This window comes from Anguilla rostrata, chromosome 2, assembly GCF_018555375.3.
Source record: "Anguilla rostrata isolate EN2019 chromosome 2, ASM1855537v3, whole genome shotgun sequence".
Taxonomy (NCBI): Eukaryota; Metazoa; Chordata; class Actinopteri; order Anguilliformes; family Anguillidae; genus Anguilla; species Anguilla rostrata.
The window spans coordinates 70117731-70142926 of record NC_057934.1 but is presented as its reverse complement, the minus strand read 5'-3'; the positions used below and the strand labels follow the sequence as shown (position 1 = coordinate 70142926).

General features: G+C 45.1%; 2 protein-coding genes and 1 long non-coding RNA gene across 6 annotated transcripts in view; 2 read left to right on the top strand and 1 right to left on the bottom strand.

Moving 5' to 3' along the window:
- Positions 1 to 17643, top strand: part of LOC135249307 (adhesion G protein-coupled receptor E1-like) — a 31093-nt gene extending 13450 nt beyond the window's left edge. The window contains exons 12-14 of one of the 2 annotated variants that reach the window (XM_064324829.1): positions 12146 to 12314; positions 16018 to 16098; positions 16300 to 17643. In XM_064324829.1, coding sequence (XP_064180899.1) covers positions 12146 to 12314; positions 16018 to 16098; positions 16300 to 16326 — 277 coding nt within the window. In that variant the 3' untranslated portion in view covers positions 16327 to 17643. Of the gene's footprint in view, positions 1 to 1107; positions 1277 to 2108; positions 2190 to 2392; positions 3725 to 12145; positions 12315 to 16017; positions 16099 to 16299 lie in introns of those variants that run through there. The other variant, XM_064324828.1, reaches the window with a different exon arrangement.
- The window catches only part of LOC135249363 (uncharacterized), a 167339-nt gene that overhangs the window by 121014 nt on the left and 21129 nt on the right, over positions 1 to 25196 (top strand). The window lies entirely within an intron of this gene.
- On the bottom strand, positions 4526 to 24170 carry LOC135249314 (T-cell activation Rho GTPase-activating protein-like). 3 transcript variants are annotated; one of them, XM_064324842.1, is made up of 8 exons: positions 23930 to 24170; positions 22947 to 23017; positions 21848 to 22011; positions 20913 to 21074; positions 20596 to 20702; positions 6137 to 6311; positions 5904 to 5991; positions 4526 to 5456 (listed from the first exon to the last, which is right to left on the bottom strand). In XM_064324842.1, exons 2-8 carry the CDS (start codon positions 22999 to 23001, stop codon positions 5161 to 5163), a joined length of 1047 nt encoding a protein of 348 aa, XP_064180912.1. In that variant the 5' UTR covers positions 23002 to 23017; positions 23930 to 24170; the 3' UTR covers positions 4526 to 5160. The 3 variants fall into 3 exon arrangements, with proteins under 3 accessions (XP_064180912.1, XP_064180910.1, XP_064180911.1); XM_064324840.1 differs by lacking the exons at positions 4526 to 5456; positions 5904 to 5991; positions 6137 to 6311 and adding exons at positions 18334 to 19564; positions 19982 to 20093; positions 20239 to 20413 and having other exon boundaries at positions 23930 to 24167; XM_064324841.1 differs by lacking the exons at positions 4526 to 5456; positions 5904 to 5991; positions 6137 to 6311; positions 22947 to 23017 and adding exons at positions 18334 to 19564; positions 19982 to 20093; positions 20239 to 20413 and having other exon boundaries at positions 23930 to 24167.

Sequence of the window (25196 nt, the reverse complement as noted above, 5' to 3'; positions counted from 1 at the left end):
TAAGGCTGTATGTTGTTTGTGATGTTAAGGTTGTGTGTTGTTTGTGATGTTAAGGCTGAGTGTTGTTTGTGATGTTAAGGTTGTGTGTTGTTTGTGATGTTAAGGTTGTGTGTTGTTTGTGATGTTAAGGCTGAGTGTTGTTTGTGATGTTAAGGTTGTGTGTTGTTTGTGATGTTAAGGCTGTGTGTTGTTTGTGATGTTAAGGCTGAATATTGATTGTGATGTTAAGGCTGTGTATTGTTTGTGATGTTAAGGTTGTGTGTTGTTTGTGTTGTTAAGGCTGTGTGTTGTTTGTGATGTTAAGGTTGTGTGTTGTTGTGATGTTAAGGTTGGTGTGTTTTGGTGTGTTAAGGCTGAGTGTGTTTGTGATTTAAGGTTGTGTGTTGTTTGTGATGTTAAGGCTGTGTGTTGTTTGTGATGTTAAGGCTGAATATTGATTGTGATGTTAAGGTTGTGTGTTGTTTGTGATGTTAAGGCTGAGTGTTGTTTGTGATGTTAAGGCTGTGTGTTGTTTGTGATGTTAAGGCTGAGTGTTGTTTGTGATGTTAAGGCTGAGTGTTGTTTGTGATGTTAAGGTTGTGTGTTGTTTGTGATGTTAAGGCTGAGTGTTGTTTGTGATGTTAAGGCTGAGTGTTGTTTGTGATGTTAAGGCTGAGTGTTGTTTGTGATGTTAAGGCTGTGTGTTGTTTGTGATGTTAAGGCTGAGTGTTGTTTGTGATGTTAAGGCTGAGTGTTGTTTGTGATGTTAAGGCTGTGTGTTGTTTGTGATGTTAAGGCTGAGTGTTGTTTGTGATGTTAAGGCTGAGTGTTGTTTGTGATGTTAAGGCTGAGTGTTGTTTGTGATGTTAAGGCTGTGTGTTTGTGATGTTAAGTCTGAGTGTTGTTTGTGATGTTAAGGTTGTGTGTTGTTTGTGATGTTAAGGTTGTGTGTTGTTTGTGATGTTAAGGCTGAGTGTTGTTTGTGATGTTAAGGCTGTGTGTTGTTTGTGATGTTAAGGCTGTGTGTTGTTTGTGATGTTAAGGCTGAGTGTTGGTGTTTGTAAAGCTGTGCTCGTGTGAACGGCTGTTGTAAAGGGTGAAATCGTGTGCCTTTGTCTCCCCCTGCAGGATGTTCACAATCACTGCCATCGCCCAGCTGTGCGTGCTGGGAACCATGTGGATTTCTGGCTGCTTCCAGTTCGAGGGGAACACGCTGGTCGCCTCTTACCTCTTCGCCATCTTTAACTGCTTACAGGGGGCGCTGGTACTCATCATGCGTTGTCTCCTCTACAAACAGGTGCATGTTCCTCCTTGGATGTGTGTGCGTTTTTTTTGGGGTGGGGGGGCAGGGGGGGGGCAGACTATATTCACAATGTTATTATGTGATGTTACTCGATTCCTTTGCAATGTAAGGTTTAGATCACATCCTAATTTCGATTTAGCAAAACTAGTATTTATGGGCCCTGGTGTTTGCTAAAATTGTCTGTGTCAGATGAGTGGAGAGCCATGCCATTCTCAGTGCTGTGCACTTCCATAGAACACAGCTGGCACAGGTACAGCCTGCCTCACCTCCCTGTTAAGTGCCTTTTCCTTGTGTTATCATTGTGAGGTCATAACTGGGTGAATGTCAGGTCCCAATTGCAATGAGGTTTTCCTAGTAAGCTAAACAAAAAATGGCTGAAGTGAAATGAACTATTACCATTCAAACAGCTAATCAATCAATCAATCATTTAAATTTTGTTTTTATAGCACATTTTATGAAGCATTTGTCACGGTACACTACAGTTTTCCCTGGTTTAAGCCCCATCGATCAAGCCAGCAAGGACAACACTCAAGGGAAGACTAGTAGGGAGTAACTGTGGAAGGAAACAGACTTGTGTGGGGGGGGTGGGTAGGGGGGTTGTTAGGGTGAGGGGACGGGGGGACGGGGGGACAGGGGGACGGGGGGACGGGGGGGCAGCTGTGGTTGGGGGTCCACATCCCGTAGATTGCAGACATGTAACCTTGGAGGACAGCCCCATACTACTTACAGGCTCTGGTTCACTTGGGTGTGAGAGGCTTGTAGAATGTGAGCCAGAGGTAAACTGATAGAGCTGTAGCTCACTGTGACTCTCTGCTGCCCCCTGCAGGTAAGAGAGAAGCACACCAGGTTCCTGCCCTGTATCCGCAAAGACTTGTCGGCGAACGAGTCCAGCAGTGAACCTGCCCAGGTATACATGCAAACAGAGACACAAACACACACACACACACACACACGTACACACACACACATGCACACACACACACACTCAAATATTTGTGTACAGACATTTGGTCAACTATTTTGAGTTTTGAAGTTGCTTTTTGAAAAGAATGGCACGTTGACAAAAGGGTGTGAGCAATTTTGATTGACAGCAGATTTCCTGTCTGACAGGCATTCAGGACACTGGAGAGTGATTAGAACACTGGGGAGTCACAGAACTGAGGTGGTCCACCACTGTCCCATGATGCTTTGCACTATTTCCTGTCTGACCTGGAGTGGCCCCTGCCATATTGTAAAAGCTTCCTGCGCAACAGTGCCTCAAACCCAATCAACCAAAATCCAGCCAGACCTGCACTATAAGAGGAATTCCACGCTGGGCTTTTCCTTCATTCGTAGAAGAGTAGCTGCCCTCCTGATTAAAATGAGCTCTCTACCTGCAGAGTGTGTAGAGATATAGCCCAAACTGCTGCACATGCTCCAGGTACCTACAGAGAGGTGACCAGTTAAAGGAAAAACCAACATGAAGTACCTTAGTAAGGTGTTGTGCCACCATGAGCCACCAGAACAGCGTAAATACACCAAAGAATAGATTCTACAAGTCTCTGGAACTCTGCTAGAGGGAAGGAACAACATGCTACTAAGAGATATTCCCTCATTTGGTGCTTTGATGATTTGGTGGTGGAGAGCTCTGTCTTACACGTCTCTAAAAATCTCCCATAGGTGTTCAATTTGTTTGAGATCTGGTGACTGCGAAGGCCACAGCATATGATTCGCATAATTTTCGTACTCACCAAATCATTCAGTGACCCCTCATGCCCTGTGAAAGGGGGCATTGTCATCCTGGAAGAGACCACTCCCTTCAGGATAGAAATGTTTCCCTTCCCATAGGCACCGGGCCTCACTATAGTGGTTAAGCATTCAGGCCTGTACCTTTCTCTTAGCGTGTCCCACACACGCTCTCGCCCACTTGTCGAGAATATGGTGAAGTAAGACTCATCTGACCATATAACTTTTTCTCCACATCTCTGTAGACCAGTGCCTATGGCTCTTGAACTCTGAAATGTGCGTTCATCTTTGTAATGAGAGGTTTATGCACTGAAACCCTGCTATGATATCCCTCTCTGTGTGGTTGTCGATGGACTGTTATTGCTGACACAGTCTGATCATTGACGTTCTCTGTTACCCGAGGAAGAGTTGTTCTTCTGTTTTTCCTTGCATATCACATTAATGCGTGAGCATCGTGGTCATCGAGGTCATCTTGTTCGTGGCTTTGGGTAAACCTGTCTGTTAAATGCCTGCAATGTAACGTAATGTTGCCGTCTAATGCACTGTATCTTAAGGATTGGAAATCATATAACCGACACTGAATATGCATTTGTATAAAATTACACTGTGAAAACATTTGTGCAAACCAAACCCCTTTTTCTTTACTTTTTTATGGTTTGTACACTTAAACATGTATTACTTTCTCCTGTATTTCTTTAAATAAAAATGATCATTGCAATGTTCATGCAAAGAAACACGTTTTTTCATTGAAATTACTGATGGAAGCACATAATGTCAGTGCCACTCGTGGTCATGAAGCGGATAAATGTTTCGAATATATTTTTACGGACGAAAATAGCTCAGAGAAACAACAGAGAAAGGGTAGAGATTAAAGTTTTAAGAGAAGGCTACCTCACAACTTCTTTAAGCACAGCGTTTCTATAATTTTGTGCCGGTAGGCTACTGTATATTTTCTCGCATGTGATTTTCTGGATGTTTGTGTCGAGTCTGTACGCACTGGAACACACAATTACACGCGCAAATGAGAGTTTTGAAATAGAATTTGAATGGCCCCCGAGACTGACATTGGCTCCGGATAGAAATCATCGGTCCGCCTCAAATTGCTCACGCTATAGCCTACGCTCTGGGAAGACAGGGTTCCAAAAGGATCCTCTACGTCTCCACGGGGTGAGGGGGGGGAACCCTGCAGTTCAAGGGTTGTCGGGCAAAACGGTTCCATCTGGGAGCTCACGCTTCTCATCCCTGGGTTCCATGAAGAACTGGGGAAAAAAAAGAGGGTTCCTCGTCGGAGAACCTTATTTTCTGATTTTCTGAGGGCGTGCGTGCGTTTGTATTATTTTTTGCCGGCCTCTTAGAGGGACCACGGTTCGGGACGTGCGTTGACGCCTGGAGAGAACGGGCGCAAGGCGAGATGGCAAATGGCTCCTGGTAGTCCCCCAGAGAGATGCTCTTTTTGGAAAGTTGTTGTGTTTAAAAAAAAAAAAAAAATGTTCACATCACATTCAAGCGGTTAAACAATTCAAATAAAGATTTTTTTTATTTACATAATTTACAGTAAGATTTACATTTGTTGACAAAGACAATGTCCATTATATTATAATTCTTGGTAAGACTTTCAATATAAAAAAAATATAGAATACTATTGTATTAAAAATTGTACTACAAACAGCAAACTGTGGAATGATGTATTGCTTTTTCACAAGCACAGAATTGTCTAGAATGTGATTGTGTGCTGTAGCATTAAGATTCTTTAAGATACTTCTGGGCATATAATGTATAAATAAGGGACGAGTGTAGCACAGTGGGTAAGGAACTAGACTTGTAACCGAAAGGTCGCAGGTTTGATTCCCCGGTAAGGACACTGCCGTTGTACCCTTGAGCAAGGTACTTAACCTGCACTGCTTCAGCATATATCCAGCTGTATAAATGGATACAATGTAAAAATGCTTTGTAAAAAAGTGCGTGTAATGCCTGTAATGTAATGTAATATAATGGCTGCATTTCAGTCATTTGCCCAAAATGGCAGACGTAAAAATCCCCCCCCGAAACAGCTCATGGTCTCCTGCTGACCCCGGGACAGGGACTCAGATGGGCAGGGCTTTGGCGTTACAGATGTCCTGCAACGCTCATATGACAGGGACCCGCTGAGGATCTTACTGACCCCCAGGTGGACACAGGAAGGAGGCCTGCTTGGCGGCCGGCCAGCGGTCGCCCCGGGCGAACGTCAGCGGCATGCGCATGCTGGCCGAGCGGACCGCTACGTGCGCATGCTGACGGGTCGGCTCCGAGCGCCGGCGGGGCGCGCCGCAGGAGGGCCGGCGGGAAGGCGTGGCTGCCGCCATCTCCTGCGCGGCCGCGGGGGACGGCGGTCTGTCTGCCGCCGGGTCCGCTTCCGCCTCCGGGTCTGCGCTGTCATAGGCCGAGTCCTGCCCATGTGACGATAGGGAGTCTAAGGCAGAGAGAAAGAAGCAAAAATAGGTTATTATTATTATTATTATTATTATTATTATGTGGTCGCTACAATTTTCTGTTCATTAATATATCAGTTGTACCCGTTTAGTTCTTATGGATTATTAATCAGTATTAATGTTTACCTTTATTGAAGCTACACTGATATAAATATCTCCATGTTATTCCCGCCAGTAAAGCGTCTTTAAAGAAGTATCTATGTTCACGATTCCACCGAACAAAATTCTTACTTTGTGCAAATGTGAGGTTTTTTTGTGGTTTCGTTAACACGTTCCTTTAAAATCATCAGGGGCCCCGACGGGAGGGATTTTGAAAAACTGCTGCTCACGTATAAAAAAGCCGGAGCATGTCAGACACGCGTCGGTGTTTGACTCCGGTCCGGGGCCGGATCGGACGGTCGGGCCGCTGTCGCCGCCGGGAGACCTACCCGTGCTGTCAGCGACCCGGTCCTCCTCGGCAGGGTCCACGGCGGGAGTCTGCGGGCCGTCGATGAGGAACTGCGGCAGGGCCGTGACCTGCAGCCGGAGGAGAAACGGGAGACGGGTCAGACCGTGGCGCGCCATGGTGCCAAACGAGCATCGCGAGCCTGCCGCGTTTCCTATTGGGGCCATTTAGTTCGGCCGTCCCGCGCGCTCGACTGGCCATCGGGAAGGCGCTCACCTTCTCCACCTTGTCCAGGGACAGGGGCTCAACGGGGAGCAGGTTGGGCGAGATGCAGACAGCCAGGTTCCTGGCGTCCATCTTGTTGGCGTCGGCGCTTCGGCTGATGTGTCGCAGAACCAGCAGGAGGCACTGCAGCAGGTGCACATTGGCTTTGGGCAACCTGTCAGATACCCTGGAAAGGAGGGGGGGAGGGAGCGATCAATTTGTCACTTTTTCTATCCAACGAACTATCATAGTCATAGGACAGATGGACGGACGACAACGTCGCTTTTTCATACGTCAGTGGGCTAATTTGCCTAATCTTCGCGGGACTTTAGACCGCGGTGGAAACGCAGACAACCATGGACTGAAGGAACCTTTTAGTTCCTGGTAAAGTAGTTCCTGGGACTGAAAGTTCCGGGTAATTTTGGTGGAAACGCGGCTAAAAAGCGACGTTGTCGTCGGTCCATCTGTCCTATGCTTTCTTCTGTAACCCCATACTACCACCGAAGTAGCCTACATTATTTTCTAATAACCGTGACAGCCCCGAGGGGTTTATTCCACTTATACAACGAGCAACCAACAATGACTGTATATGGTTACTTTTGTATTTATTGATTTTTATCGATTTAATCACCTGGAATTGAAATATTCTTCTGCAGCCGTTTGGGCATATTTTACCGTTGTCAAGCAAAACTGTCGTTGGTAGTTGAACTTGGACCGTTGTTATGCAACAAATAGGATATAACAGGCCAATAGTCATATTGTAACCGTTTTATATATCCTCTCAAACACATTCATTATGTTTTTATGCAAACATTCACTTTCATGTCTTGACATCCGAGGCAACAGAATGCATTCACATTTCCAATATAACTGGCAACAACAGCAGAAAACATGCACACGTTGTAAACAATTTGCTGTTTGATTACTTTCTCATCGTCAATTCCATATAGGCTAATCGCAAAATGACAAGAATAAAACGAAAACTCGGACTTGCGTGAAAATTTAAATTAGCAGTGGTACAGCCACCGTTTGCTTTCCTTCGAAGTTACTGCTAGCCGAGCAGCGAAGTGTGCCCTCCAGATGCGAACCATGCACCATAAATTAGTCCAAAGTCTTCCTGGTCTTTTTATGGAATTTAAGAATGGCGGAGTAAAATTACGGCAGTCTGAAAAAGCTAAAGGGTCGATTACTAGACGTAACCTGTTATTTTACCCTGACAAAAAGTGCGGAAGGTGATTTCCAGTTTGCTTTTTTTACTGTATCACCAATGTGAATTACGCAGAACTACCGCATACCACACATAACTGTATCAAACCTTTTGAGTCAATTACAACGGGCTAACAAAGAAAATCCGGAAGAAAATATTCAGCAACCGAATTAATCCGTTCGAATGTTTCGGTACATAATATGCTGTCCCAGCCCGAATGCTTAGCATTTAATAAAACGAATACTAAAGCAAGAAAAGAACAGAAGAGCACACGTTATAATTCCAAGATGTTGGCAGGCTATAACCAAAACTAGGCTACTGCGCCGCATAACATACAAGTTTGATTTGAAGTTATTATGAAAATAAATCGGTTTGCGGCTGCAGATTTTTAAACGAAGCATCAATTGTAAAGCGCTTTGGATAAAAGCGCAATATAAATGCAGTCCATTTAAACATGGCGGCTGAAAATAAACAAAAAAATGCTGCGAGTACTCGACCAATCAGAAATGTTCAGCGCTGCAAGCTCCACCGAAAAGATTCCTGCACTTTCGGAAAGTACTACCCCCCGAGCAGGAACTTTTTGGGGGGTAAAATAAAGCCCCCGGAACTAAATTTAGACACTAGTTCCTGCGGTGGAAACGCACTGTGTTCCTCAAAAGGTTCCTAGTTCTGGGGTAAAGTTCCTGCGGTGGAAACGCGGCTTAAGAGGGGTAGTGTGACAGAGACTCTTCCCCTTTCTTGTTTCCCTGTTCCCTGCAGATGTTGATGAATGCGCATATCCCGTCTGTGGCAATCGTGCCATTTGCTTCAACACCAATGGCAGCTACTACTGTCAGTGTAATCCTGGCTTTCACGTGAATTCAGAATCTAGAACCTTTACTGGCATTGACGGAGTGTGTCGTGGTAAGAATTAGGCCTTTCCTTGCGAGTGTGTGTTTGTGTGTGTGTGTGTGTGTGTATGTGTTTGTGTGTGTCTGTGTGAGTGTGTGTGTGTGACTATGACACTATAAGTCTAGTGCTGATTCTTGAGGTTGCTGGACATAAACAAACAAACAAACAAACAAACAAACAAACAAACAAACAAACAGATAGGTCTCCATGCAAGTGGTAAATCCTGAAGTGAACTGAACACCGGCATTACACAGGCGATTTGACAAGCAATATACATCTTTATTAGAACAAGTACAGCACAAACATGTCACAAAACAGTAACGGTAGTACAAAAATCTCGTTAGTCGGCTAACTTGCTGTGGTTAGCAAACTAGCTATTTAGCTTTCTGGCGAACCAGAGCTAACGTTATACTTAACTTCATAACATTACATTACATTACATTATAGGCATTTAGCAGACGCTCTTATCCAGAGCGACTTACACAACTTTTTACATAGCACTTTACATTGTATCCATTTATAGCTGGATATATACTGAAGCAATGCAGTTAAGTACCTGCCAGGTACAACGTAGCTACCGGATTCGAACTCCGACCTTTCGGTTACAAGCGCAGTTCCTTACCCACTGTGCCACACTCCGTCCTATAACCGAATATAAACTTCTCAAAAAATAATTTATAGCCCTTGTCTAGTTTAGACCGCTTAACGTTCACTGGCAATGCTTCGACAATGCGGATAACATCGGACATAATGAACTTTGGCAGAGCTATTAGGGACTGTGAGAACATGTCGCTGTTTAGGCTCAATTTTTCGCTGTCAGAAATGGACTTGCGTCCAGCAACGGTAACCGGAAACAAAGTATCCCTACATTCGGTTTTGGTCGAGATTGTAACTTTAAAGGGACTAAATCACGAAATATCATTGAAATGTCATTAAATATTTGGACGATGATTCATTGGCAATGCAGACTTCTTTCGATAATCCAGTTATTAGGAAAACAACTACATTTCACGGCATCAGTTAAGATCAAGACAATCTTGGGACTCACCTAGCAACAGAACCAGGGCGCTGATGATGCACCGACAGCCCAGTATACAGCAGTCCACCACAATCTACAGCGGTTTATAGCAGTCCACCGTAGTCCGCAGTGTTACGCCTAAGAGCGGCAGTCAAATTTAGATGATGAGACGACCCGCAGCTACGTCTCCGCAGTGTTATCCAGACGGGAGTCGCACAGACTGATCGCCGCGCGCCCCTCCCACATTCTCTTTAACGCCCCGAGGTTCGCGGTGAAACCGAGAGCCGTGACGGAGACAGGAAGCCGCGTCACAAACCCGTGAAACACTCGTATTACGCGTGTAACTGGAGCGTAGTTGAAGTACTGTTATTACAACGGCAGCGGGCGACGTCGTCTCCACCAGATGCGAACGCGTCGTGAACCGGCTGCGAAGCTTGCGCGACACAAGCGAACTGAAGCGTAGTTTTTCGCTTCTGTTCTATTTTTTCAGCTTGTCGCGCGTCACGATGGCCTGTTTATACACAGAAATATGCTCTAAAATGCTAGGTATACATGCTCTGATTTATATTTCATTCTTATATTACTGGGGGTGTGTCCCTAGTTCCCTCTTGCAGTAGTGGAGAACAAGATAAAACCAGATAAACACCAGATATTTTATAAGCAGCTAAAAAATACAAGCCTTTTCGTTTTTCTATTGTCCTGGCAGGAAAAAAAAATTTAAACTGGAACCTGGGAAAAAGGCAAACTTATACTCTTCAAAGGGTTAACTGTAGTTTAGCATCAGTGCTCTGCTGCCAGCCTATTTCATTTCACCATAAAACGAAGACTACGGAAGGAACAAGGAAGCTGACTAGTCTATCTAGTTTCTCCAGGGAACCTGTGATAATATCCATGATCCTCCCCTGCAGATCTGCGAGTCCTCCAGCCCGTTAAAACTGCATCAAATGAATGTGGAGTTGGGTGGGAAACAAATGGCGACAAATGCATTGGTATGTTGTTTCATTAACTCTTTATTATGATGTATTTGTTCATAAAAATTACTATACATCATTTCAGGGGTGCCCTTACAAAAACAGGGCACCTCTGCAATATGTTGACAGCACAGTATATTGACATATTAGAACATTTTATGATAAACACAATTCACAAAAGTGTCACATATTGGCATGCCTCAAAGCAGCAATGATCTGCATATTTTACAATACATTCTGGTGTGTTGAAGTACATATTAATTTACACTTCAGCATGTTGTGTATATGTACATGTATTTCATTACATTTTTAAACAGTGTAACTGTAAGAGAGGTAGAGTGACTGTAAAAGAGGTAGTGTGACTGTAAAAGGGGTAGTGTGACTGTAAAAGAGGTAGTGTGACTAAAAGAGGTAGTGCAGAGAAGTACACTAAAAATGTTGACAGTGAAAACCCATTAAATGAAAAACTATAAATCCTGTTATTTAACTGGATATATACTGTTATTTTATGGCATAGCTGTTAAATTATTGCCATTGTTCACCACAGCTTTGACTGTGTTTTGGAAAAAAAATTATCCAAAGCGCTTTACAATTGATGCCTCTCATTCGCCAGAGCAGTTAGGGGTTAGGTGTCTTGCTCAAGGACACTTCGACATGCCCAGGGCGTGGTTTGAACCGGCAACCCTCCGGCTGCCAGACAATCGGTCTTACCTCTTACTGGCCTTACCGGCCTTAGGGGTCCTACACAGTTGACTCACTCAGTCCCTCCAGGATCGCCTTGATTCGCCCCAGCAGAACTCCCTCAGATTTTAGCCCGTCGCCAGACATACGTGCGGCTTGGGGCGGCGTGCGCTCGCCCGTTTCCCCTCTCTCCGGGGCAGAGCGCGCGGGGTGGTCTTCCCCTCCTCGGGCTGCGCGACCGCAGAGCTGCGCAGAGCTGCGATGGAGCGTCTCCTCAGCGTGCGGCCGCTGCTCGAGTCCTCGCGGGAGAACGTCCGCCGTTGATTTCGCTCTGTCAGAGCACACCTGGGCCCAGCCGGGTTCACCTGCATTCTGCCAGGGCTGATTTAACACTGAACTGTCTTCCTGCGCATGGTGTCCACTGTCCTCATACCCTGCAGAAAATCCCAGCTTAAACCAGCCTACGCCGGTCAAGCTCTTTGCGACGCTTTTAGCCAGTCGACCGGCTGTTTACCAGCTGACCAGCTTTTATAGTCAGTCTGACCGCCAGTGTACTCTGCCAGCTTAACCAGCTGTTACCAGCTTTGTCCGGCCACAGACCAGCTATGACCAGCTAGAAGTGTTTGTTTGTGATGTTAAGGTTGTGTGTTGTTTGTGATGTTAAGGCTGAGTGTTGTTTGTGATGTTAAGGCTGTGTGTTGTTTGTGATGTTAAGGTTGTGTGTTGTTTGTGATGTTAAGGCTGAGTGTTGTTTGTGATGTTAAGGCTGTGTGTTGTTTGTGATGTTAAGGCTGTGTGTTGTTTGTGATGTTAAGGTTGTGTGTTGTTTGTGATGTTAAGGCTGTGTGTTGTTTGTGATGTTAAGGCTGAGTGTTGTTTGTGATGTTAAGGTTGTGTGTTGTTTGTGATGTTAAGGCTGTGTGTTGTTTGTGATGTTAAGGTTGTGTGTTGTTTGTGATGTTAAGGCTGTGTGTTGTTTGTGATGTTAAGGCTGTGTGTTGTTTGTGATGTTAAGGCTGTGTGTTGTTTGTGATGTTAAGGCTGTGTGTTGTTTGTGATGTTAAGGTTGTGTGTTGTTTGTGATGTTAAGGCTGTGTGTTGTTTGTGATGTTAAGGCTGTGTGTTGTTTGTGATGTTAAGGCTGTGTGTTGTTTGTGATGTTAAGGCTGAGTGTTGGTGTTTGTAAAGCTGTGCTCGTTGTGTGAACGGCTGTTGTAAAGGGTGAAATTGTGTGCCTCTATCTCCCCCTGCAGGACGTTCACAGTCACTGCCATCGCCCAGCTGTGCGTGCTGGGAACCATGTGGATTTCTGGCTGCTTCCAGTTCGAGGGGAGCACGCTGGTCGCCTCTTACCTTTTCTCCATCTTTAACTGCCTACAGGGGGCGCTGGTACTCATCATGCGTTGTCTCCTCTACAAACAGGTGCGTGTTCCTCCTTGGATGTGTGTCCATTTTTTTTTGGGTGGGGTGGGGGGGGGGGGGGGCAGACTATATTCACAATGTTATTATGTGATGTTACTCGATTCATTTTCAATGTACACATCCCGTAGATTGCAGGCATGTAACCTTGGAGGACAGCCCCATTGGGATGGCAGGTATGCCATCCCGCCAAGTTACGCCTTGGCGGGGGCATGCCCCCATACCTATACAGCACCGAGAGTTTGGCACTTTTCAGGGTTCCCCACAGAAATAACCACAACAGCCACAGACACTCAGCCCTTAAAAACATTAAATTCTGTACATTCTGACCCCATTTCAACAGACAGAATTCATAAACAACTTCACATGTCCACACAATAAAGCCCCAAACTAAGGGGATTGTGCGTTTTCTCCTTCTTCTTCTTCTTCTTCTTCTCTTTCTTCTTCTTCTTCTCATTCTTATTTTTCCTGCCGCCTATCCCACTAACAACATGTCTCCCCATTGGACATTTCACTAACACCAGCCAAATCTGCCCTACACGACCCAATCAAAAACGCGCATACACACGATAAATACCCATACATTTTTATTCTGAAACATTTCCTGTTCAAACAGCTAGTCCGCCTGTGGCCTAGTGGGTAAGGTTACAGTCTTGGGAACATGGGGTCCTAGGTTCAAGCCCAGCTTAGAACACGTTTCTTTAACCTGCTTCAACCCTCACTAATAATTGTCTACTAGCCTACTTATCAATTATTGCTTTTGCACCATATTTACCCGCCGTTCACCGTTCAGTTATTAACCGGCTACAATATTGCTAAGCCACATGGATTCAACGGGAGCTCTTCTGTGCTTACTGGCCTGTGTTCTTTAAAACCACCGGCAGGTTTGCTAATGATATTTCACGCATTGCATAGCTATGGCATTAGCTAACGAAGTCACGGCAAATGTATTCCTCTCATTAAAAAGTTACACCAGTTCACCACTGTGCCATTTCTATTAACTATATTTCTTCACTTGGCTACCGTACAAAACTTTCATATCAGCAAACGCCACGTTTCTATTTCTACATTCATGTTACCTCGCTCTGTTCTCTATCTAGCCACATACGCTACAAACAATTACTACTTACGTACATTCTGCAACTCCGCAATTTGAACAGCTAATCCGTCTGTGGCCTAGTGGGTAAGGTTACAGGCTTGGGAACACTGGGTCGCATGTTCAAGCCCAGCTTGGAACCCGTTTCTTTAACTTGCTTCGACCCTCACTAATAATTGTCTACTACTTCTTAATTATTGCTTTTGCACCATATCTACCCGCCGTTCACCGTTCAGTTATTAACCGGCTACAATATTGCTAAGATATATGCATTATGACTTACCGTCTGTACGTTCAGTTATTGACCGGCTACAATATTGCTAAGCCATATGGATTCAACGGAAGCTCTTCTGTGCTTACTGGCTTGTGTTCTTCTTTAAAACTACCGGCAGGTTCGCTAATGATATTTCACGCATTGCATAGCTATGGCATTAGCTAACGAAGTCACAGACTGGTAAACCTCACTCACTCACGGCCACCCATATGCATTTCATGACGCAAATGTATTCCTTTTATTTAAAAGTTACACCGGTTCACCACTGTGCCATTTCTACTAACTATATTTCTTCACTTGGCTACCGTACAAAACCTTCATATCAGCAAACGCCACGTTTCTACATTCATGTTACCTCGCCCTGTTCTCTATCTAGCCACATAGGCTACACACAATTACTACGTATGTACGTTCTGCAACTCCGCATTAAAACATTACATTTAAAATCATGATTCACTCATAAGTATAACTACTAGCACTGAACATGAGAAAAACACATTCGTGCAATAGATTACATTACAGGTAAATAATGTGTGCAATATTATTTGACCCTCCACTTCAACAACCAATGTTCAATACCGACTGTTATATATACCATTTGATAAGGAATATAAGCTCGCTCATGGTCACTCCATTTACTTCGCACTATACTCCGTGATCATGTCAACCTTCACCTACATGCCCATTCTGCTAAAACATATTGTTTCAACTACGGAATTTCGTAATTTCATTTAATTTCTCTCGCACTGTTGTTATTCTCTCATATGCAAAGCCTGCTGGGACATATGCGTCTGCTCCTATTCTCCACTATCATGTTTTCCGGTTCTAGTTTAGCAAAACGCGAAGAGGATTCCTACCTGCAGATTAGCCTATCAAAATGCCTTATAAACCTTACAAACACTAAAAGTGCATCTCCACGAAATAACAGACAATGGAGCAGGACAGAAGGATAAACCTTACAAACACTAATAGTGCATCCACGAAATAACAGACAACGGAGCAGGACAGAAGGCTACACAAGTTGCGACCTAGGGAGTTATAATTCTACGGGCGTGTTGATTATTTTGTCAGTCAAGGCTCGTTGGATGGACGTCAAATCCGTGAGTACATACCATATTCCATCTGCGTTTCTGATGCGTTTACGCTTACGCCACTGCATCCTATCTCACAGCCACTGTTTTACATATATAGCAAACCGAAACTGCTGAACAGTACACGCTCATCAGACTGTACAGATTCACACAACGATAACCATAATCCACAACCGTTTCTTGCAGGGTCGCATTTCTCACTCTCATAATAAAACGCTTTGCAAAAAGAACTGATATCTCATAAAAAACACGTTTTCAACGTACAAAAATGCCAAGTTACTAAAAAGTATTGATATCAAAATGACGCCAAGTTACGATACTACAAACAATATAGGCTATCTTGCCTCACCGAAATGACATAAGATGTATCTCAAAGCAATGCTACCCAATATTTCCTCAGTTCTTTCAAGTCACTTGGCCCTGTGTTTTCTAATCTTACTATTTCTCAATGTCATGCAAACTTTCTGTCAGATCAAAGAGACAAATATTTCGAATTGCCTCATGGAACACATTGAACATTGTACATTGAAATTAATGTATAAATTAATTAATGTACAGAACTGCTGCTGAGCAACGACAGGAAGCACATTTCTCCAGAAAACATGTTTATACTTGCTTCTGAACTGAATTTGAGTACATGTGCAAGTTATTGTATATTTGCTACGTACAATAAATACTGCATGTAAAACACATATTGTACATACATACATAGAGAACTTCTTTATCCGCATGGGGACATTTCCCTGGCAGCATCTTACATTCACATTCACGAACACACTTGTACCAAGAAACATACTATCATTCACGCAACAGAAAGCCTGGGCAGCGAAATACATAGGCCTACATACCAATACAAATTGGACATACACACACCTATTCAATCAATCTTGACTGTGAGAGAGCCATCCACACATATATTTGGCCTGTTCATGTAGTGCATGCTTATACACAGGGCCAAGTGACTTGAAAGAACTGAGGAAATATTGGGTAGCATTGCTTTGAGATACATCTTATGTCATTTCGGTGAGGCAAGATAGCCTATATTGTTTGTAGTATCGTAACTTGGCGTCATTTTGATATCAATACTTTTTAGTAACTTGGCATTTTTGTACGTTGAAAACGTGTTTTTTATGAGATACTACTTACAGGCTCTGGTTCACTTGGGTGTGAGAGGCTTGTAGAATGTGAGCCAGAGGTAAACTGATAGAGCTGTAGCTCACTGTGACTCTCTGCTGCCCCCTGCAGGTAAGAGAGAAGCACGCCAGGTTCCTGCCCTGTATCCGCAAAGACTTGTCGGCGAACGAGTCCAGCAGTGAACCTGTCCAGGTATACATGCAAACAGACACACAAACACACACACACACACACACACGTACACACACACATGCACACACACACACGCACACAAATATTTGTGTACAGACATTTGGTCAACTATTTTGAGTTTTGAAGTTACTTTTTGAAAAGAATGGCGCGTTGACAAGGGCGTAAGCAATTTTGATTGACAGCAGATTTCCTGTCTGACAGGCATTCAGGACACTGGAGAGTGATTAGAACACTGGGGAGTCACAGATCTGAGGTGGTCCACCACTGTCCCATGATGCTTTGCACTATTTCCTGTCTGATCCTGGCGTGGCCCCTGCCACGTTGTACAAGCTTCCTGCGCAACAGTGCCTCAAACCCAATCAACCAAAATCCAGCCAGACCTGTACTATAAGGGGAATTCCACCCTGGGCTTTTCCTTCATTCATAGAAGAGTAGCTGCCCTCCTGATTAAAACGAGCTCTCTACCTGCAGAGTGTGTAGAGATATAGCCCAAACTGCTGCACATGCTCCAGGTACCTACAGAGAGGTGACCAGTTAAAGGAAAAACCAACATGAAGTACCTTAGTAAGGTGTTGTGCCACAATGAGCCATCAGAACAGCGTAAATGCACCAAAGAATAGATTCTACAAGTCTCTGGAACTCTACTAGAGGGAAGGAACAACATGCGACTAAGAGATATTCCCTCATTTGGTGCTTTGATGATTTGGTGGTGGAGAGCGCTGTCTTACACGTCTCTCAAAATCTCCCATAGGTGTTCAATTTGTTTGAGATCTGGTGACTGCGAAGGCCACAGCATATGATTCGCATCATTTTCATACTCATCAAATCATTCAGTGACCCCTCATGCCCTGTGAAAGGGGGCATTGTCATCCTGGAAGAGACCACTCCCTTCAGGATAGAAATGTTTCCCTTCCCTCTAGCAGAGGCACCGGGCCTCACTATAGTGGTTAAGCATTCAGGCCTGTCCCTTTCTCTTAGCGTGTCCCACACACGCTCTCGCCCACTTGTCGAGAATATGGTGAAGTAAGACTCATCTGACCATATAACTTTTTCTCCACATCTCTGTAGACCAGTGCCTATGGCTCTTGAACTCTGAAATGTGCGTTCATCTTCGTAATGAGAGGTTTATGCACTGAAACCCTGCTATGATATCCCTCTCTGTGTAGTTGTCGATGGACTGTTATTGCTGACACTGTCTGATCATTGACGTTCTCTGTTACCCAAGGAACAGTTGTTCTTCTGTTTTTCCTTGCATATCACATTAATGCATGAGCATCGAGGTCATCGAGGTCATCTTGTCCATGGCTTTGGGTAAACCTGTCTGTTAAATGCCTGCAATGTAGCGTTATGTTGCCGTCTAATGCACTGTATCTTAAGGATTGGGAATTCTATAACCGACACTGAATATGCATTTGTATAAAATTACACTGTGAAAACATTTGTGCAAACCAAACCCCTTTTTCTTTACTTTTTTATGGTTTGTACACTTAAACATATATTACTTTTTCCTGTATTTCTTTAAATAAAAATGATCATTGCAATGTTCATGCAAAGAAATGCGTTTTTTCATTGAAATTACTGATGGTCACATAATGTCAGTGCCACTCGTGGTCATGAAGCAGATAAATGTTGCAAATATATTTTTACGGACGAAAATAGCTCAGAGAAACAACAGAGAAAGGGTAGAGATTAAAGTTTAAGAGAAGGCTACCTCACAACTTCTTTAAGCACTGCATTTTTATAATTTTGTGCCTGTAGGCTACTGTATATTTTTTCGCATGTGATTTTCTGGATGTTCATGTCGAGTCTGTACGCACGCGAACACACAATTACACACGCAAATGAGAGTTTTGAAATAGAATTTGAATGGACCCCGAGACTGACATTGGCTCCGGATACGAAATCATCGGTCCGCCTCAAATTGCTCACGCTATAGCCTACGCTCTCGGAAGACAGGGTTGCAAAAGGACCCTCTACGTCTCCACATTTGTCCCGAACATTATGGAGGGCACTTCAATTTCTAACTGCTACGCGAAAGTCCTCGCTTTTTAAAGTTTTGCGCATGTTTCATATCAACGGGTCAGTCCCCTCCCAAATCTTGATCTAGAAACGGAACACCAATTTGTGATGGAACGGCAGAATCTGCTTCCCAGAGCTGAAGAAGGAAAGAGATGCTTTTTATAGAAAGTGGTTGTGTTTTAAAAAAAAAAATGTTCACACATCACATTCAAGTGGTTAAACAATTCAAATAAAGAGTTTTTTTATTTACACAATTTACAGTAAGATTTACATTTGTTGACAAAGACAACACATCTATGTCCATTATATTATAATTCTTGGTAAGACTTTCAATATGAAAATACTACTATTGTATTAAAAATTGTACTACAAACAGCAAACTGTGGAAAATGACGTATTGCTTTTTCACAAGCACAGAATTGTCTAGAATGTGATTGTGTGCTGTAGCATTAAGATTTGCCTTCACTGGAGGAACTAAGGGGCCTGGCCCAAACTATGAGAGACAGCCCCAGACCAAGGGGTGTCCAGATACTTCTGGGCATATAATGTATAATGGCTGCAAGCAAGAAGCTGCATTTCAGTCATTAGTCCAAAATGGCAGACTGCTGACCCCGGGACAGGGACTCAGATGGGCAGGGCTTTGGCGGGAATGGAGGGGGGCGGAGCTTTCTGGATCCTTGATCAGTGACGCAGAGACAGATGTCCTGCAACGCTCATGACGCTCAGGGACCCGCTGAGGATCTTACTGACCCCCAGGTGGACACAGGTAGCAGGTAGTAGTGGGCGTGGCCTCCGGTGCTGGGCTGTCCTTTTTATTGGCTGCTCCTGTGGCAGGGGGTGGTCCTCCTGTCCTCTCTCCTCACAGACCTGGAGCGCCTCTTCACCCCGCCTCCTGGTGTGGGAACGTTGTAGCCCTGGGGGCGGGACTTGGGGGAGAGGGCGTAGCTAGAGAGGACTAAGGTGCGGTCGCCAGACGCATCACAGGGGCTTCTCTCCGCCAAGGGGGAGGAGCCAGTGCAAGGAGAGGAGTCTGAGCAGGGGGAGGAGCCCAGGGGGTGAGGGGAGGAGTCTGAGCAGGGGGAGGAGTCAGAGTTGAGCGGCAGAGGCGGGGGCGGAGCTGCGGCCGGGCCGCGGCCGGGCAGCAGGAAGGAGTCGTGCGAGACCTGCTTGGCGAGCGGCCGGGCCGGCCGGTCCGCCTCGTCGCCCCGGGCGAGCGACAGCAGCGTGCGCATGCCGGCCGAGCGGAGCATGGCGGGCTCCGAGCGCCGGCGGCACACGGGCCGGCCCGGGCGGCGGGGCGCGCCGCAGGAGGGCCGGCGAGAAGGCGTGGCCGCCGCCATCTCCTGCGCGGCCGCGGGGGACGGCGGTCTGTCTGCCGCCGGGTCCGCTTCCGCCTCCGGGTCTGCGCTGTCATAGGCCGAGTCCTGCCCATGTGACGATAGGGAGTCTAAGGCAGAGAGAAAGAAGTAAAAATAGGTTATTATTATTATTATTATTATTATTATTATGTGTTCGCTACAATTTTCTGTTTATTAATATATCAGTTGTACCCGTTTAGTTCTTATGGATTATTAATCAGTATTAATGTTTACCTTTATTGAAGCTACACTGATATAAATATCTCCATGTTATTCCCGCCACTAAAGCGTCTTTAAAGAAGTATCTATTTTCACGATTCCACCGAACAAAATTCCTTTTTCGTTTAAATGTGAGGTTTTTTTTGTGGTTTCGTTAACATGTTCCTTTAAAATCATCAGGGGCCCCGACAGGAGGGATTTTGAAAAACTGCTGCCTACGTATAAAAAAGCCGAAGCATTTCAGACACGCGTCGGTGTTTGACTCCGCTGTCGCCCGGGAGACCTACCTGTGCTGTCAGCGAGCCGGTCCTCCTCGGCAGGGTCCGCGGCAAGAGTCTGCGGGCCGTCGCCGAATATTTCGCCGCAGTTCTCGATGAGGAACTGCGTCAGGGCCGTGACCTGCAGCCGGAGGAGAAATGGGAGACGGGTCAGACCGTGGCGCGCCATGGTGCCAAACGAGCATCGCGAGCCTGCCGCGTTTCCTATTGGGGCCATTTAGTTCGGCCATCCCGTGCGCTCGACTGGGCAGCGGGAAGACGCTCACCTTCTCCACCTTTTCCAGGGACAGGGGCTCAACGGGGAGCAGGTTGGGCGAGATGCAGACAGCCAGGTTCCTGGCGTCCATCTTGTTGGCGTCGGCGCTTCGGCTGATGTGTCGCAGAACCAGCAGGAGGCACTGCAGCAGGTGCACATTGGCTTTGGGCAGCCTATCAGATACCCTGGAAAGGAGGGGGGGAGGGAGCGATTAATTTGTCACTTTGTCTTTCTAATGAACTGATGAACTGTCCTTCGGTCTCCAGTTACTCAACCAGAGAAAATAAACCTCTTACTCTTTAAGTGCAAAAACTACTGAAAAACACAAGACACCGAAGACAAGGACTCCTCGACGCATTTCACTCACTGTCTCAGCTCCGAGCATCTTTGGGCCTCCTCCTTCTCCATGGCGCTCATCCAGGCCGGGTACAGCGGCACCCCCAGCAGGCCGTCTGGGAGCTGCCTCAGGAAGTCCTGTGTTTAAATTCGGGGCTCGTTATCACTGGCAGTGAACACACCAATCATCCTCACCCCCACACCCCCCGAGCAGGCATTCTGCAGTTTGTGGACCCCTGTGCTCCGTGCATTCCAATGTTTACATGTAATGATGTTGATAATAAAAAACCAATAATAATAATAATAATAATAGAATAAGAGAAGGAGGAGGGGGGTTCTGCACCGTACCTTCAGGAGAGCGGCGAGCAGGAGGACCGGCTGGGCCTCCGCGTCCAGGTCCTCTCCGGCCTCCAGCCGGGCTTTGATCTCGGACAGGCGCTTGGCGTTCCCGGGCTTCCGGAACACGCCCTCCGTGGCAGGGGCCCTGCTCCACAGCTCTGCCAGCACTTCCTGGGGGAGGGGCAGGGAGAGATCGCGGTGAGCGGAAGCAGGCCTCCATGTAAGGGTTCTCCGCCATTATCGCACTGCGTCATGTAGCACGTATTTTTAATAAAACTTGAAGAGTAGTTTTTTTTTTTTGGAATGTCTTTTTTTTTTTCAAAATTCAGTGTTCTAGAACATTTCTCTTCATTACATCAGCATTAGAATGTTCAGTTACGAACATTCTAATTACATAATCACAACCATAAATGGTTAATAGGAACATGCCTATCTGTAAAAAAAATAAAATAAAATAAAAACACAGCATCAGAACCAGAATAGTTTACTCTGATAGGTCAGGAGAAATGACAGTGACCAATGTGACCTTCTTTTTTTGGTACAGATCAGTAATAATGATAATATCAATGTTCTCTGGTGTTTAAAAAAGGTGTTAGCAGTGTTGACAGTGACCTTCTCCACTGGTTGAGATCAGAGCTGGGAAAGTCCCAGAGCGACAAAGTGAAACTCCTGCCACGTGTTACTCCCACCCATGACCTCAGTCAGCTGAGTTTCACTAATTAGTTCTGCCTCCTGGCTGAAGACTTGAGCTATTTACCAAATCCAGGCAATTGGCACAAAATACTGGGGAGGAATTTTTACTTTCTGAACCTGGATTTTCCACCTGTGAGATCAATAATAACGATGACAGCGATGGACACTGGTTGGTGGATTAGCGGTGACAGCGCTGGAAGTGACTGGACTGCGATTGGATGAGGGTGGCAACAGTGAGGCGAGCGACGTACTCTGATTGGCCTGGGAAGCCTCCGGTCGTGGCCGCAGACGCTGAGCAGTGGCCGTCCGTACAGGCCGGTCCCACGGTCGGGGCTCCAGGACCCCCCCGTGCAGGACGGCAGGACGCCCCTCTTCTGCATTCTCAGGAACAGGCCCCTCCACCTGTTCACATTTTCTGTTTGAGGGGGGAACAAAAAATAAAATTTAAAAAAAAGCAGACAGAAAAATTGTCATTTGAGAGGCGTTCACAGGTTTTGGCCCGTGACGTTACAGGTAAGGTCCACTTGTGGTTCGGAGAAAGCAAAACAGGCAGTTTCATAAGGCTACAAAAGCCAAAGCTGATCTTGAGTCACACAAACATTCAGCAGATGCTCTTATCCAAAGTGATTTACATAGCGTGCTTTTTACCTTCCACCCACAACAAACCCACAACCTCTAAAGGGCAGTTTCATAACATTCATACCAGGTTATACCTGGTAAGCAAGCAACTCCCACCCAATAAACTGTTATTAACTGCTTTTAAAGTCCCAAATAAGAATAAAAGCCTGTGGACCCCTGGGCTGTCTGGGAGAAAGACTGAAAGACTTGCACAATAGTTTTCTAAATCAGTCCTGGGGAATACTGTGTATGCATTGGTTTTTTTTTTTTTGTTTGTTTGTTTGTTTTTTAAATCACAGCCAATAACTTGATCTGGATTGATCTGGTTTGGCTCGCACCACTTGCTCTGGCAGTGGACTTAAAATTTTTCAAAAATTGTCTAGTTTCAGTGATCGGGTGTCGCACTAACTCAACAATTAAGACCCCTGTTGATTTCACCTGTTGACATTTTTACGAAGTGAGCTCTTTCAAAAAGAAATACGCGGCACTTTTACAGCAAATTAAAGCATCGGGTTGATCTGTGTGATTAAAAGTACAGGGATGTGGATGAGGAATATTTACCCTTCTTTAACACCTAATTGACCATTATCAGCTCCTAAATGTTCGGAGCTCCTGATTACAGCAGGAATGAAAAAGCAAAAAGCAGCTCAGAGAGCCCGAGGCCCGGGTTCGAGCACCTCGGCTCTGAGCGCACGAGGAGGGCCGTGCGGTTGGGAACTGGACGTCACTCACCACACGGCTGGCGGGCTTCCTCTCCGGCTCCACGCACCTGCTCCGAGGGTGACATCGGGTTTCGCGTCTCCCTGAAAAACACCGAGACCTTGGTCACATGTCAGGCGCAAAAGGCAAAACTTTGTGTGATGTCAGAATTCGGCAGGCCTGTTGTCTCGTACACGCAGTTCGTGAACAGCACTGAGTTCTATTCGTCTGTGTAAAAGAAGAAGAACACCGGGCCCAGAACCAAACACCGGGCCCAGAACCAAACACGGTCCCGTGGCTAAACAGTAAATATATCCACAGGACGTTCCGCTTGTGTGGAGCATTTTTGATTTGACACAGGGCTTCAAACAGTAGCAGCCTCAACCGTGTTTCTGAATAAATATGAAGAAATGTGAAATATGAAATAAATCCTACATCCACTGTATTACAAACCTGATCCCTTCACTATTTCTGAACTAACATGATTGATCATGTTAGTTCACCCCATGAAAGTCTATGGCAGAAGTCCTTAGCAAAGCCACTGGTGTGTTTATGTTGCTTTGTTTCCTTATTATATAGAATGTCACAGAGAGTTGTGAATCAGTGAATACAGAATATTGTTGCATCAGGAGTTCACATTAACTATAATATAAAACACAACACAGCACTCAAATGACATTCAGCTCAGTGCAATTACATAACACTGTCTCAAAAAAGATTCAAAAAGATTTTTGAAGCACTGAAATAATTTAATAATAATAAATTAAGTCACTTCTATGTATATTTTCAGTTCTTCCTGTCTCCTAAACAAAAAAGAATGGCAGAGGGAATTAAAATATAAGCACGTCCAAACTATTAGACCTTAAACGGACTAAATCATGGAATATCATTGAAATGTCATTGAATATTTGGACGATGATTCATCGGCAATGCAGGCGTCTTTCGATAATCCAGTTATTAGGAAAACAACTACATTTCACGGCATCAGTTAAGATCAAGACAATCTTGGGACTCACCTAGCAACAGAACAAGAGTGCTGATGATGTACCGACAGCCCAGTATACAGCAGTCCACCACAATCTACAGCGGTTTATAGCAGTCCAAAGCAGTCCACCGTAGTCCGCAGTGTTACACCTACGAGTGGCAGTCAAATTTAGATGACGAGACGACCCGCAGCTACGTCTCCGCGGTGTTATCCAGTCGGGAGTCGCACACACACTGATCGCTGCGCGCCCCTCCCACACTCTCTTTAACGCCCCGAGGTTCGTGGTGGAAACAGAGAGCCGTGACGGAGACAGGAAGCCGCGTCACAAACCCGTGGAAACACCACCCCGCCCTCCGCCGCCCCCCCCCCCCCCCCCAAACATGTAGAGCGGGCGGAAAGTGTGCCGTGCGAGTGACGCGTCGGAGAGAGAATCGCTTCCTTTACTTTTATTTTTCTCTGTGGCGTGAAGACCCCACCGAGATGTCAGCGCCGAAAGCTGTTCTTTCTTTGTTTTGTTTTTAAAAATGTCTTTCTTCTTCTGGAAAAGCAGTTTGAGCCTCATGTTTGGAAAGAAGGCTTGACAAATAAAGATCTTTCCACGGGCAGGCTGTCGCTGATAACCTACTTTTTTATTTGGCAGAATAAAAAAAGAACTCAACTCACAGTAAATTGTGTTGTTTATACTTAATAGGAAACATAGTCTTTGTCAACATATTTTAATAACAATATATTTGGTACCTTGATTCCCTACAAACTTACTCAAATAAACCCACCCTGGTATTCAACTATAAATGAGGAGTGAGGACATACTCTTGCAGTACAATAAATACTATTGTTCTTCTAATTTTATTTTCAGGGTTTTTTCACAGTCCTTGTTTCTGAGGGTTTTGAAGAGCCTGTAAATCCCCTCTTGGTCAGAGCATGTGTTTTCCTGATGGTAGCGTTTGTTTTGGTTCTCTTTTTAGCTTTTGTGACATTTAGACAAATTCAAAAATACTCCAGTATCACTTCTTCATTAGTCTCCTGGACTTTTTTATGCATTTTCTAAAAAGAATTCTTTAGAAAAGTCCAACTGAAATTACACTGTAGTCAGCATTTCTTTTAAGTAGCAAGGGAGGTACTTTTTTAGAAAAAGCAGCAGACTTTAAACGTTTCCTTACTTTAAAAAGTGAACTTTTTATAGTAATCCAAATCAAACAACAAATAAATCTACTAGACAGCTGAACTCTGATAGGAATGTTGCACTGCCTACTTGGTGGTAGTGGCCCACCAGGACTAGGGTTGAGTACCCCGTAGGC

Excerpts from the sequence above, each read along its gene's own strand:
- LOC135249314 (XM_064324840.1), bottom strand. The coding sequence starts at position 23,001 with ATGTCACCCTCGGAGCAGGTGCGTGGAGCCGGAGAGGAAGCCCGCCAG. Across the intron at positions 20,094-20,238 it reads CCCTGGAAAAGGTGGAGAAG|GTCACGGCCCTGACGCAGTT; the intron begins GTGAGCGTCTTC and ends CTCCGGCTGCAG. Across the intron at positions 19,565-19,981 it reads CCGGCTCGCTGACAGCACAG|ACTCCCTATCGTCACATGGG; the intron begins GTAGGTCTCCCG and ends TCTCTGCCTTAG.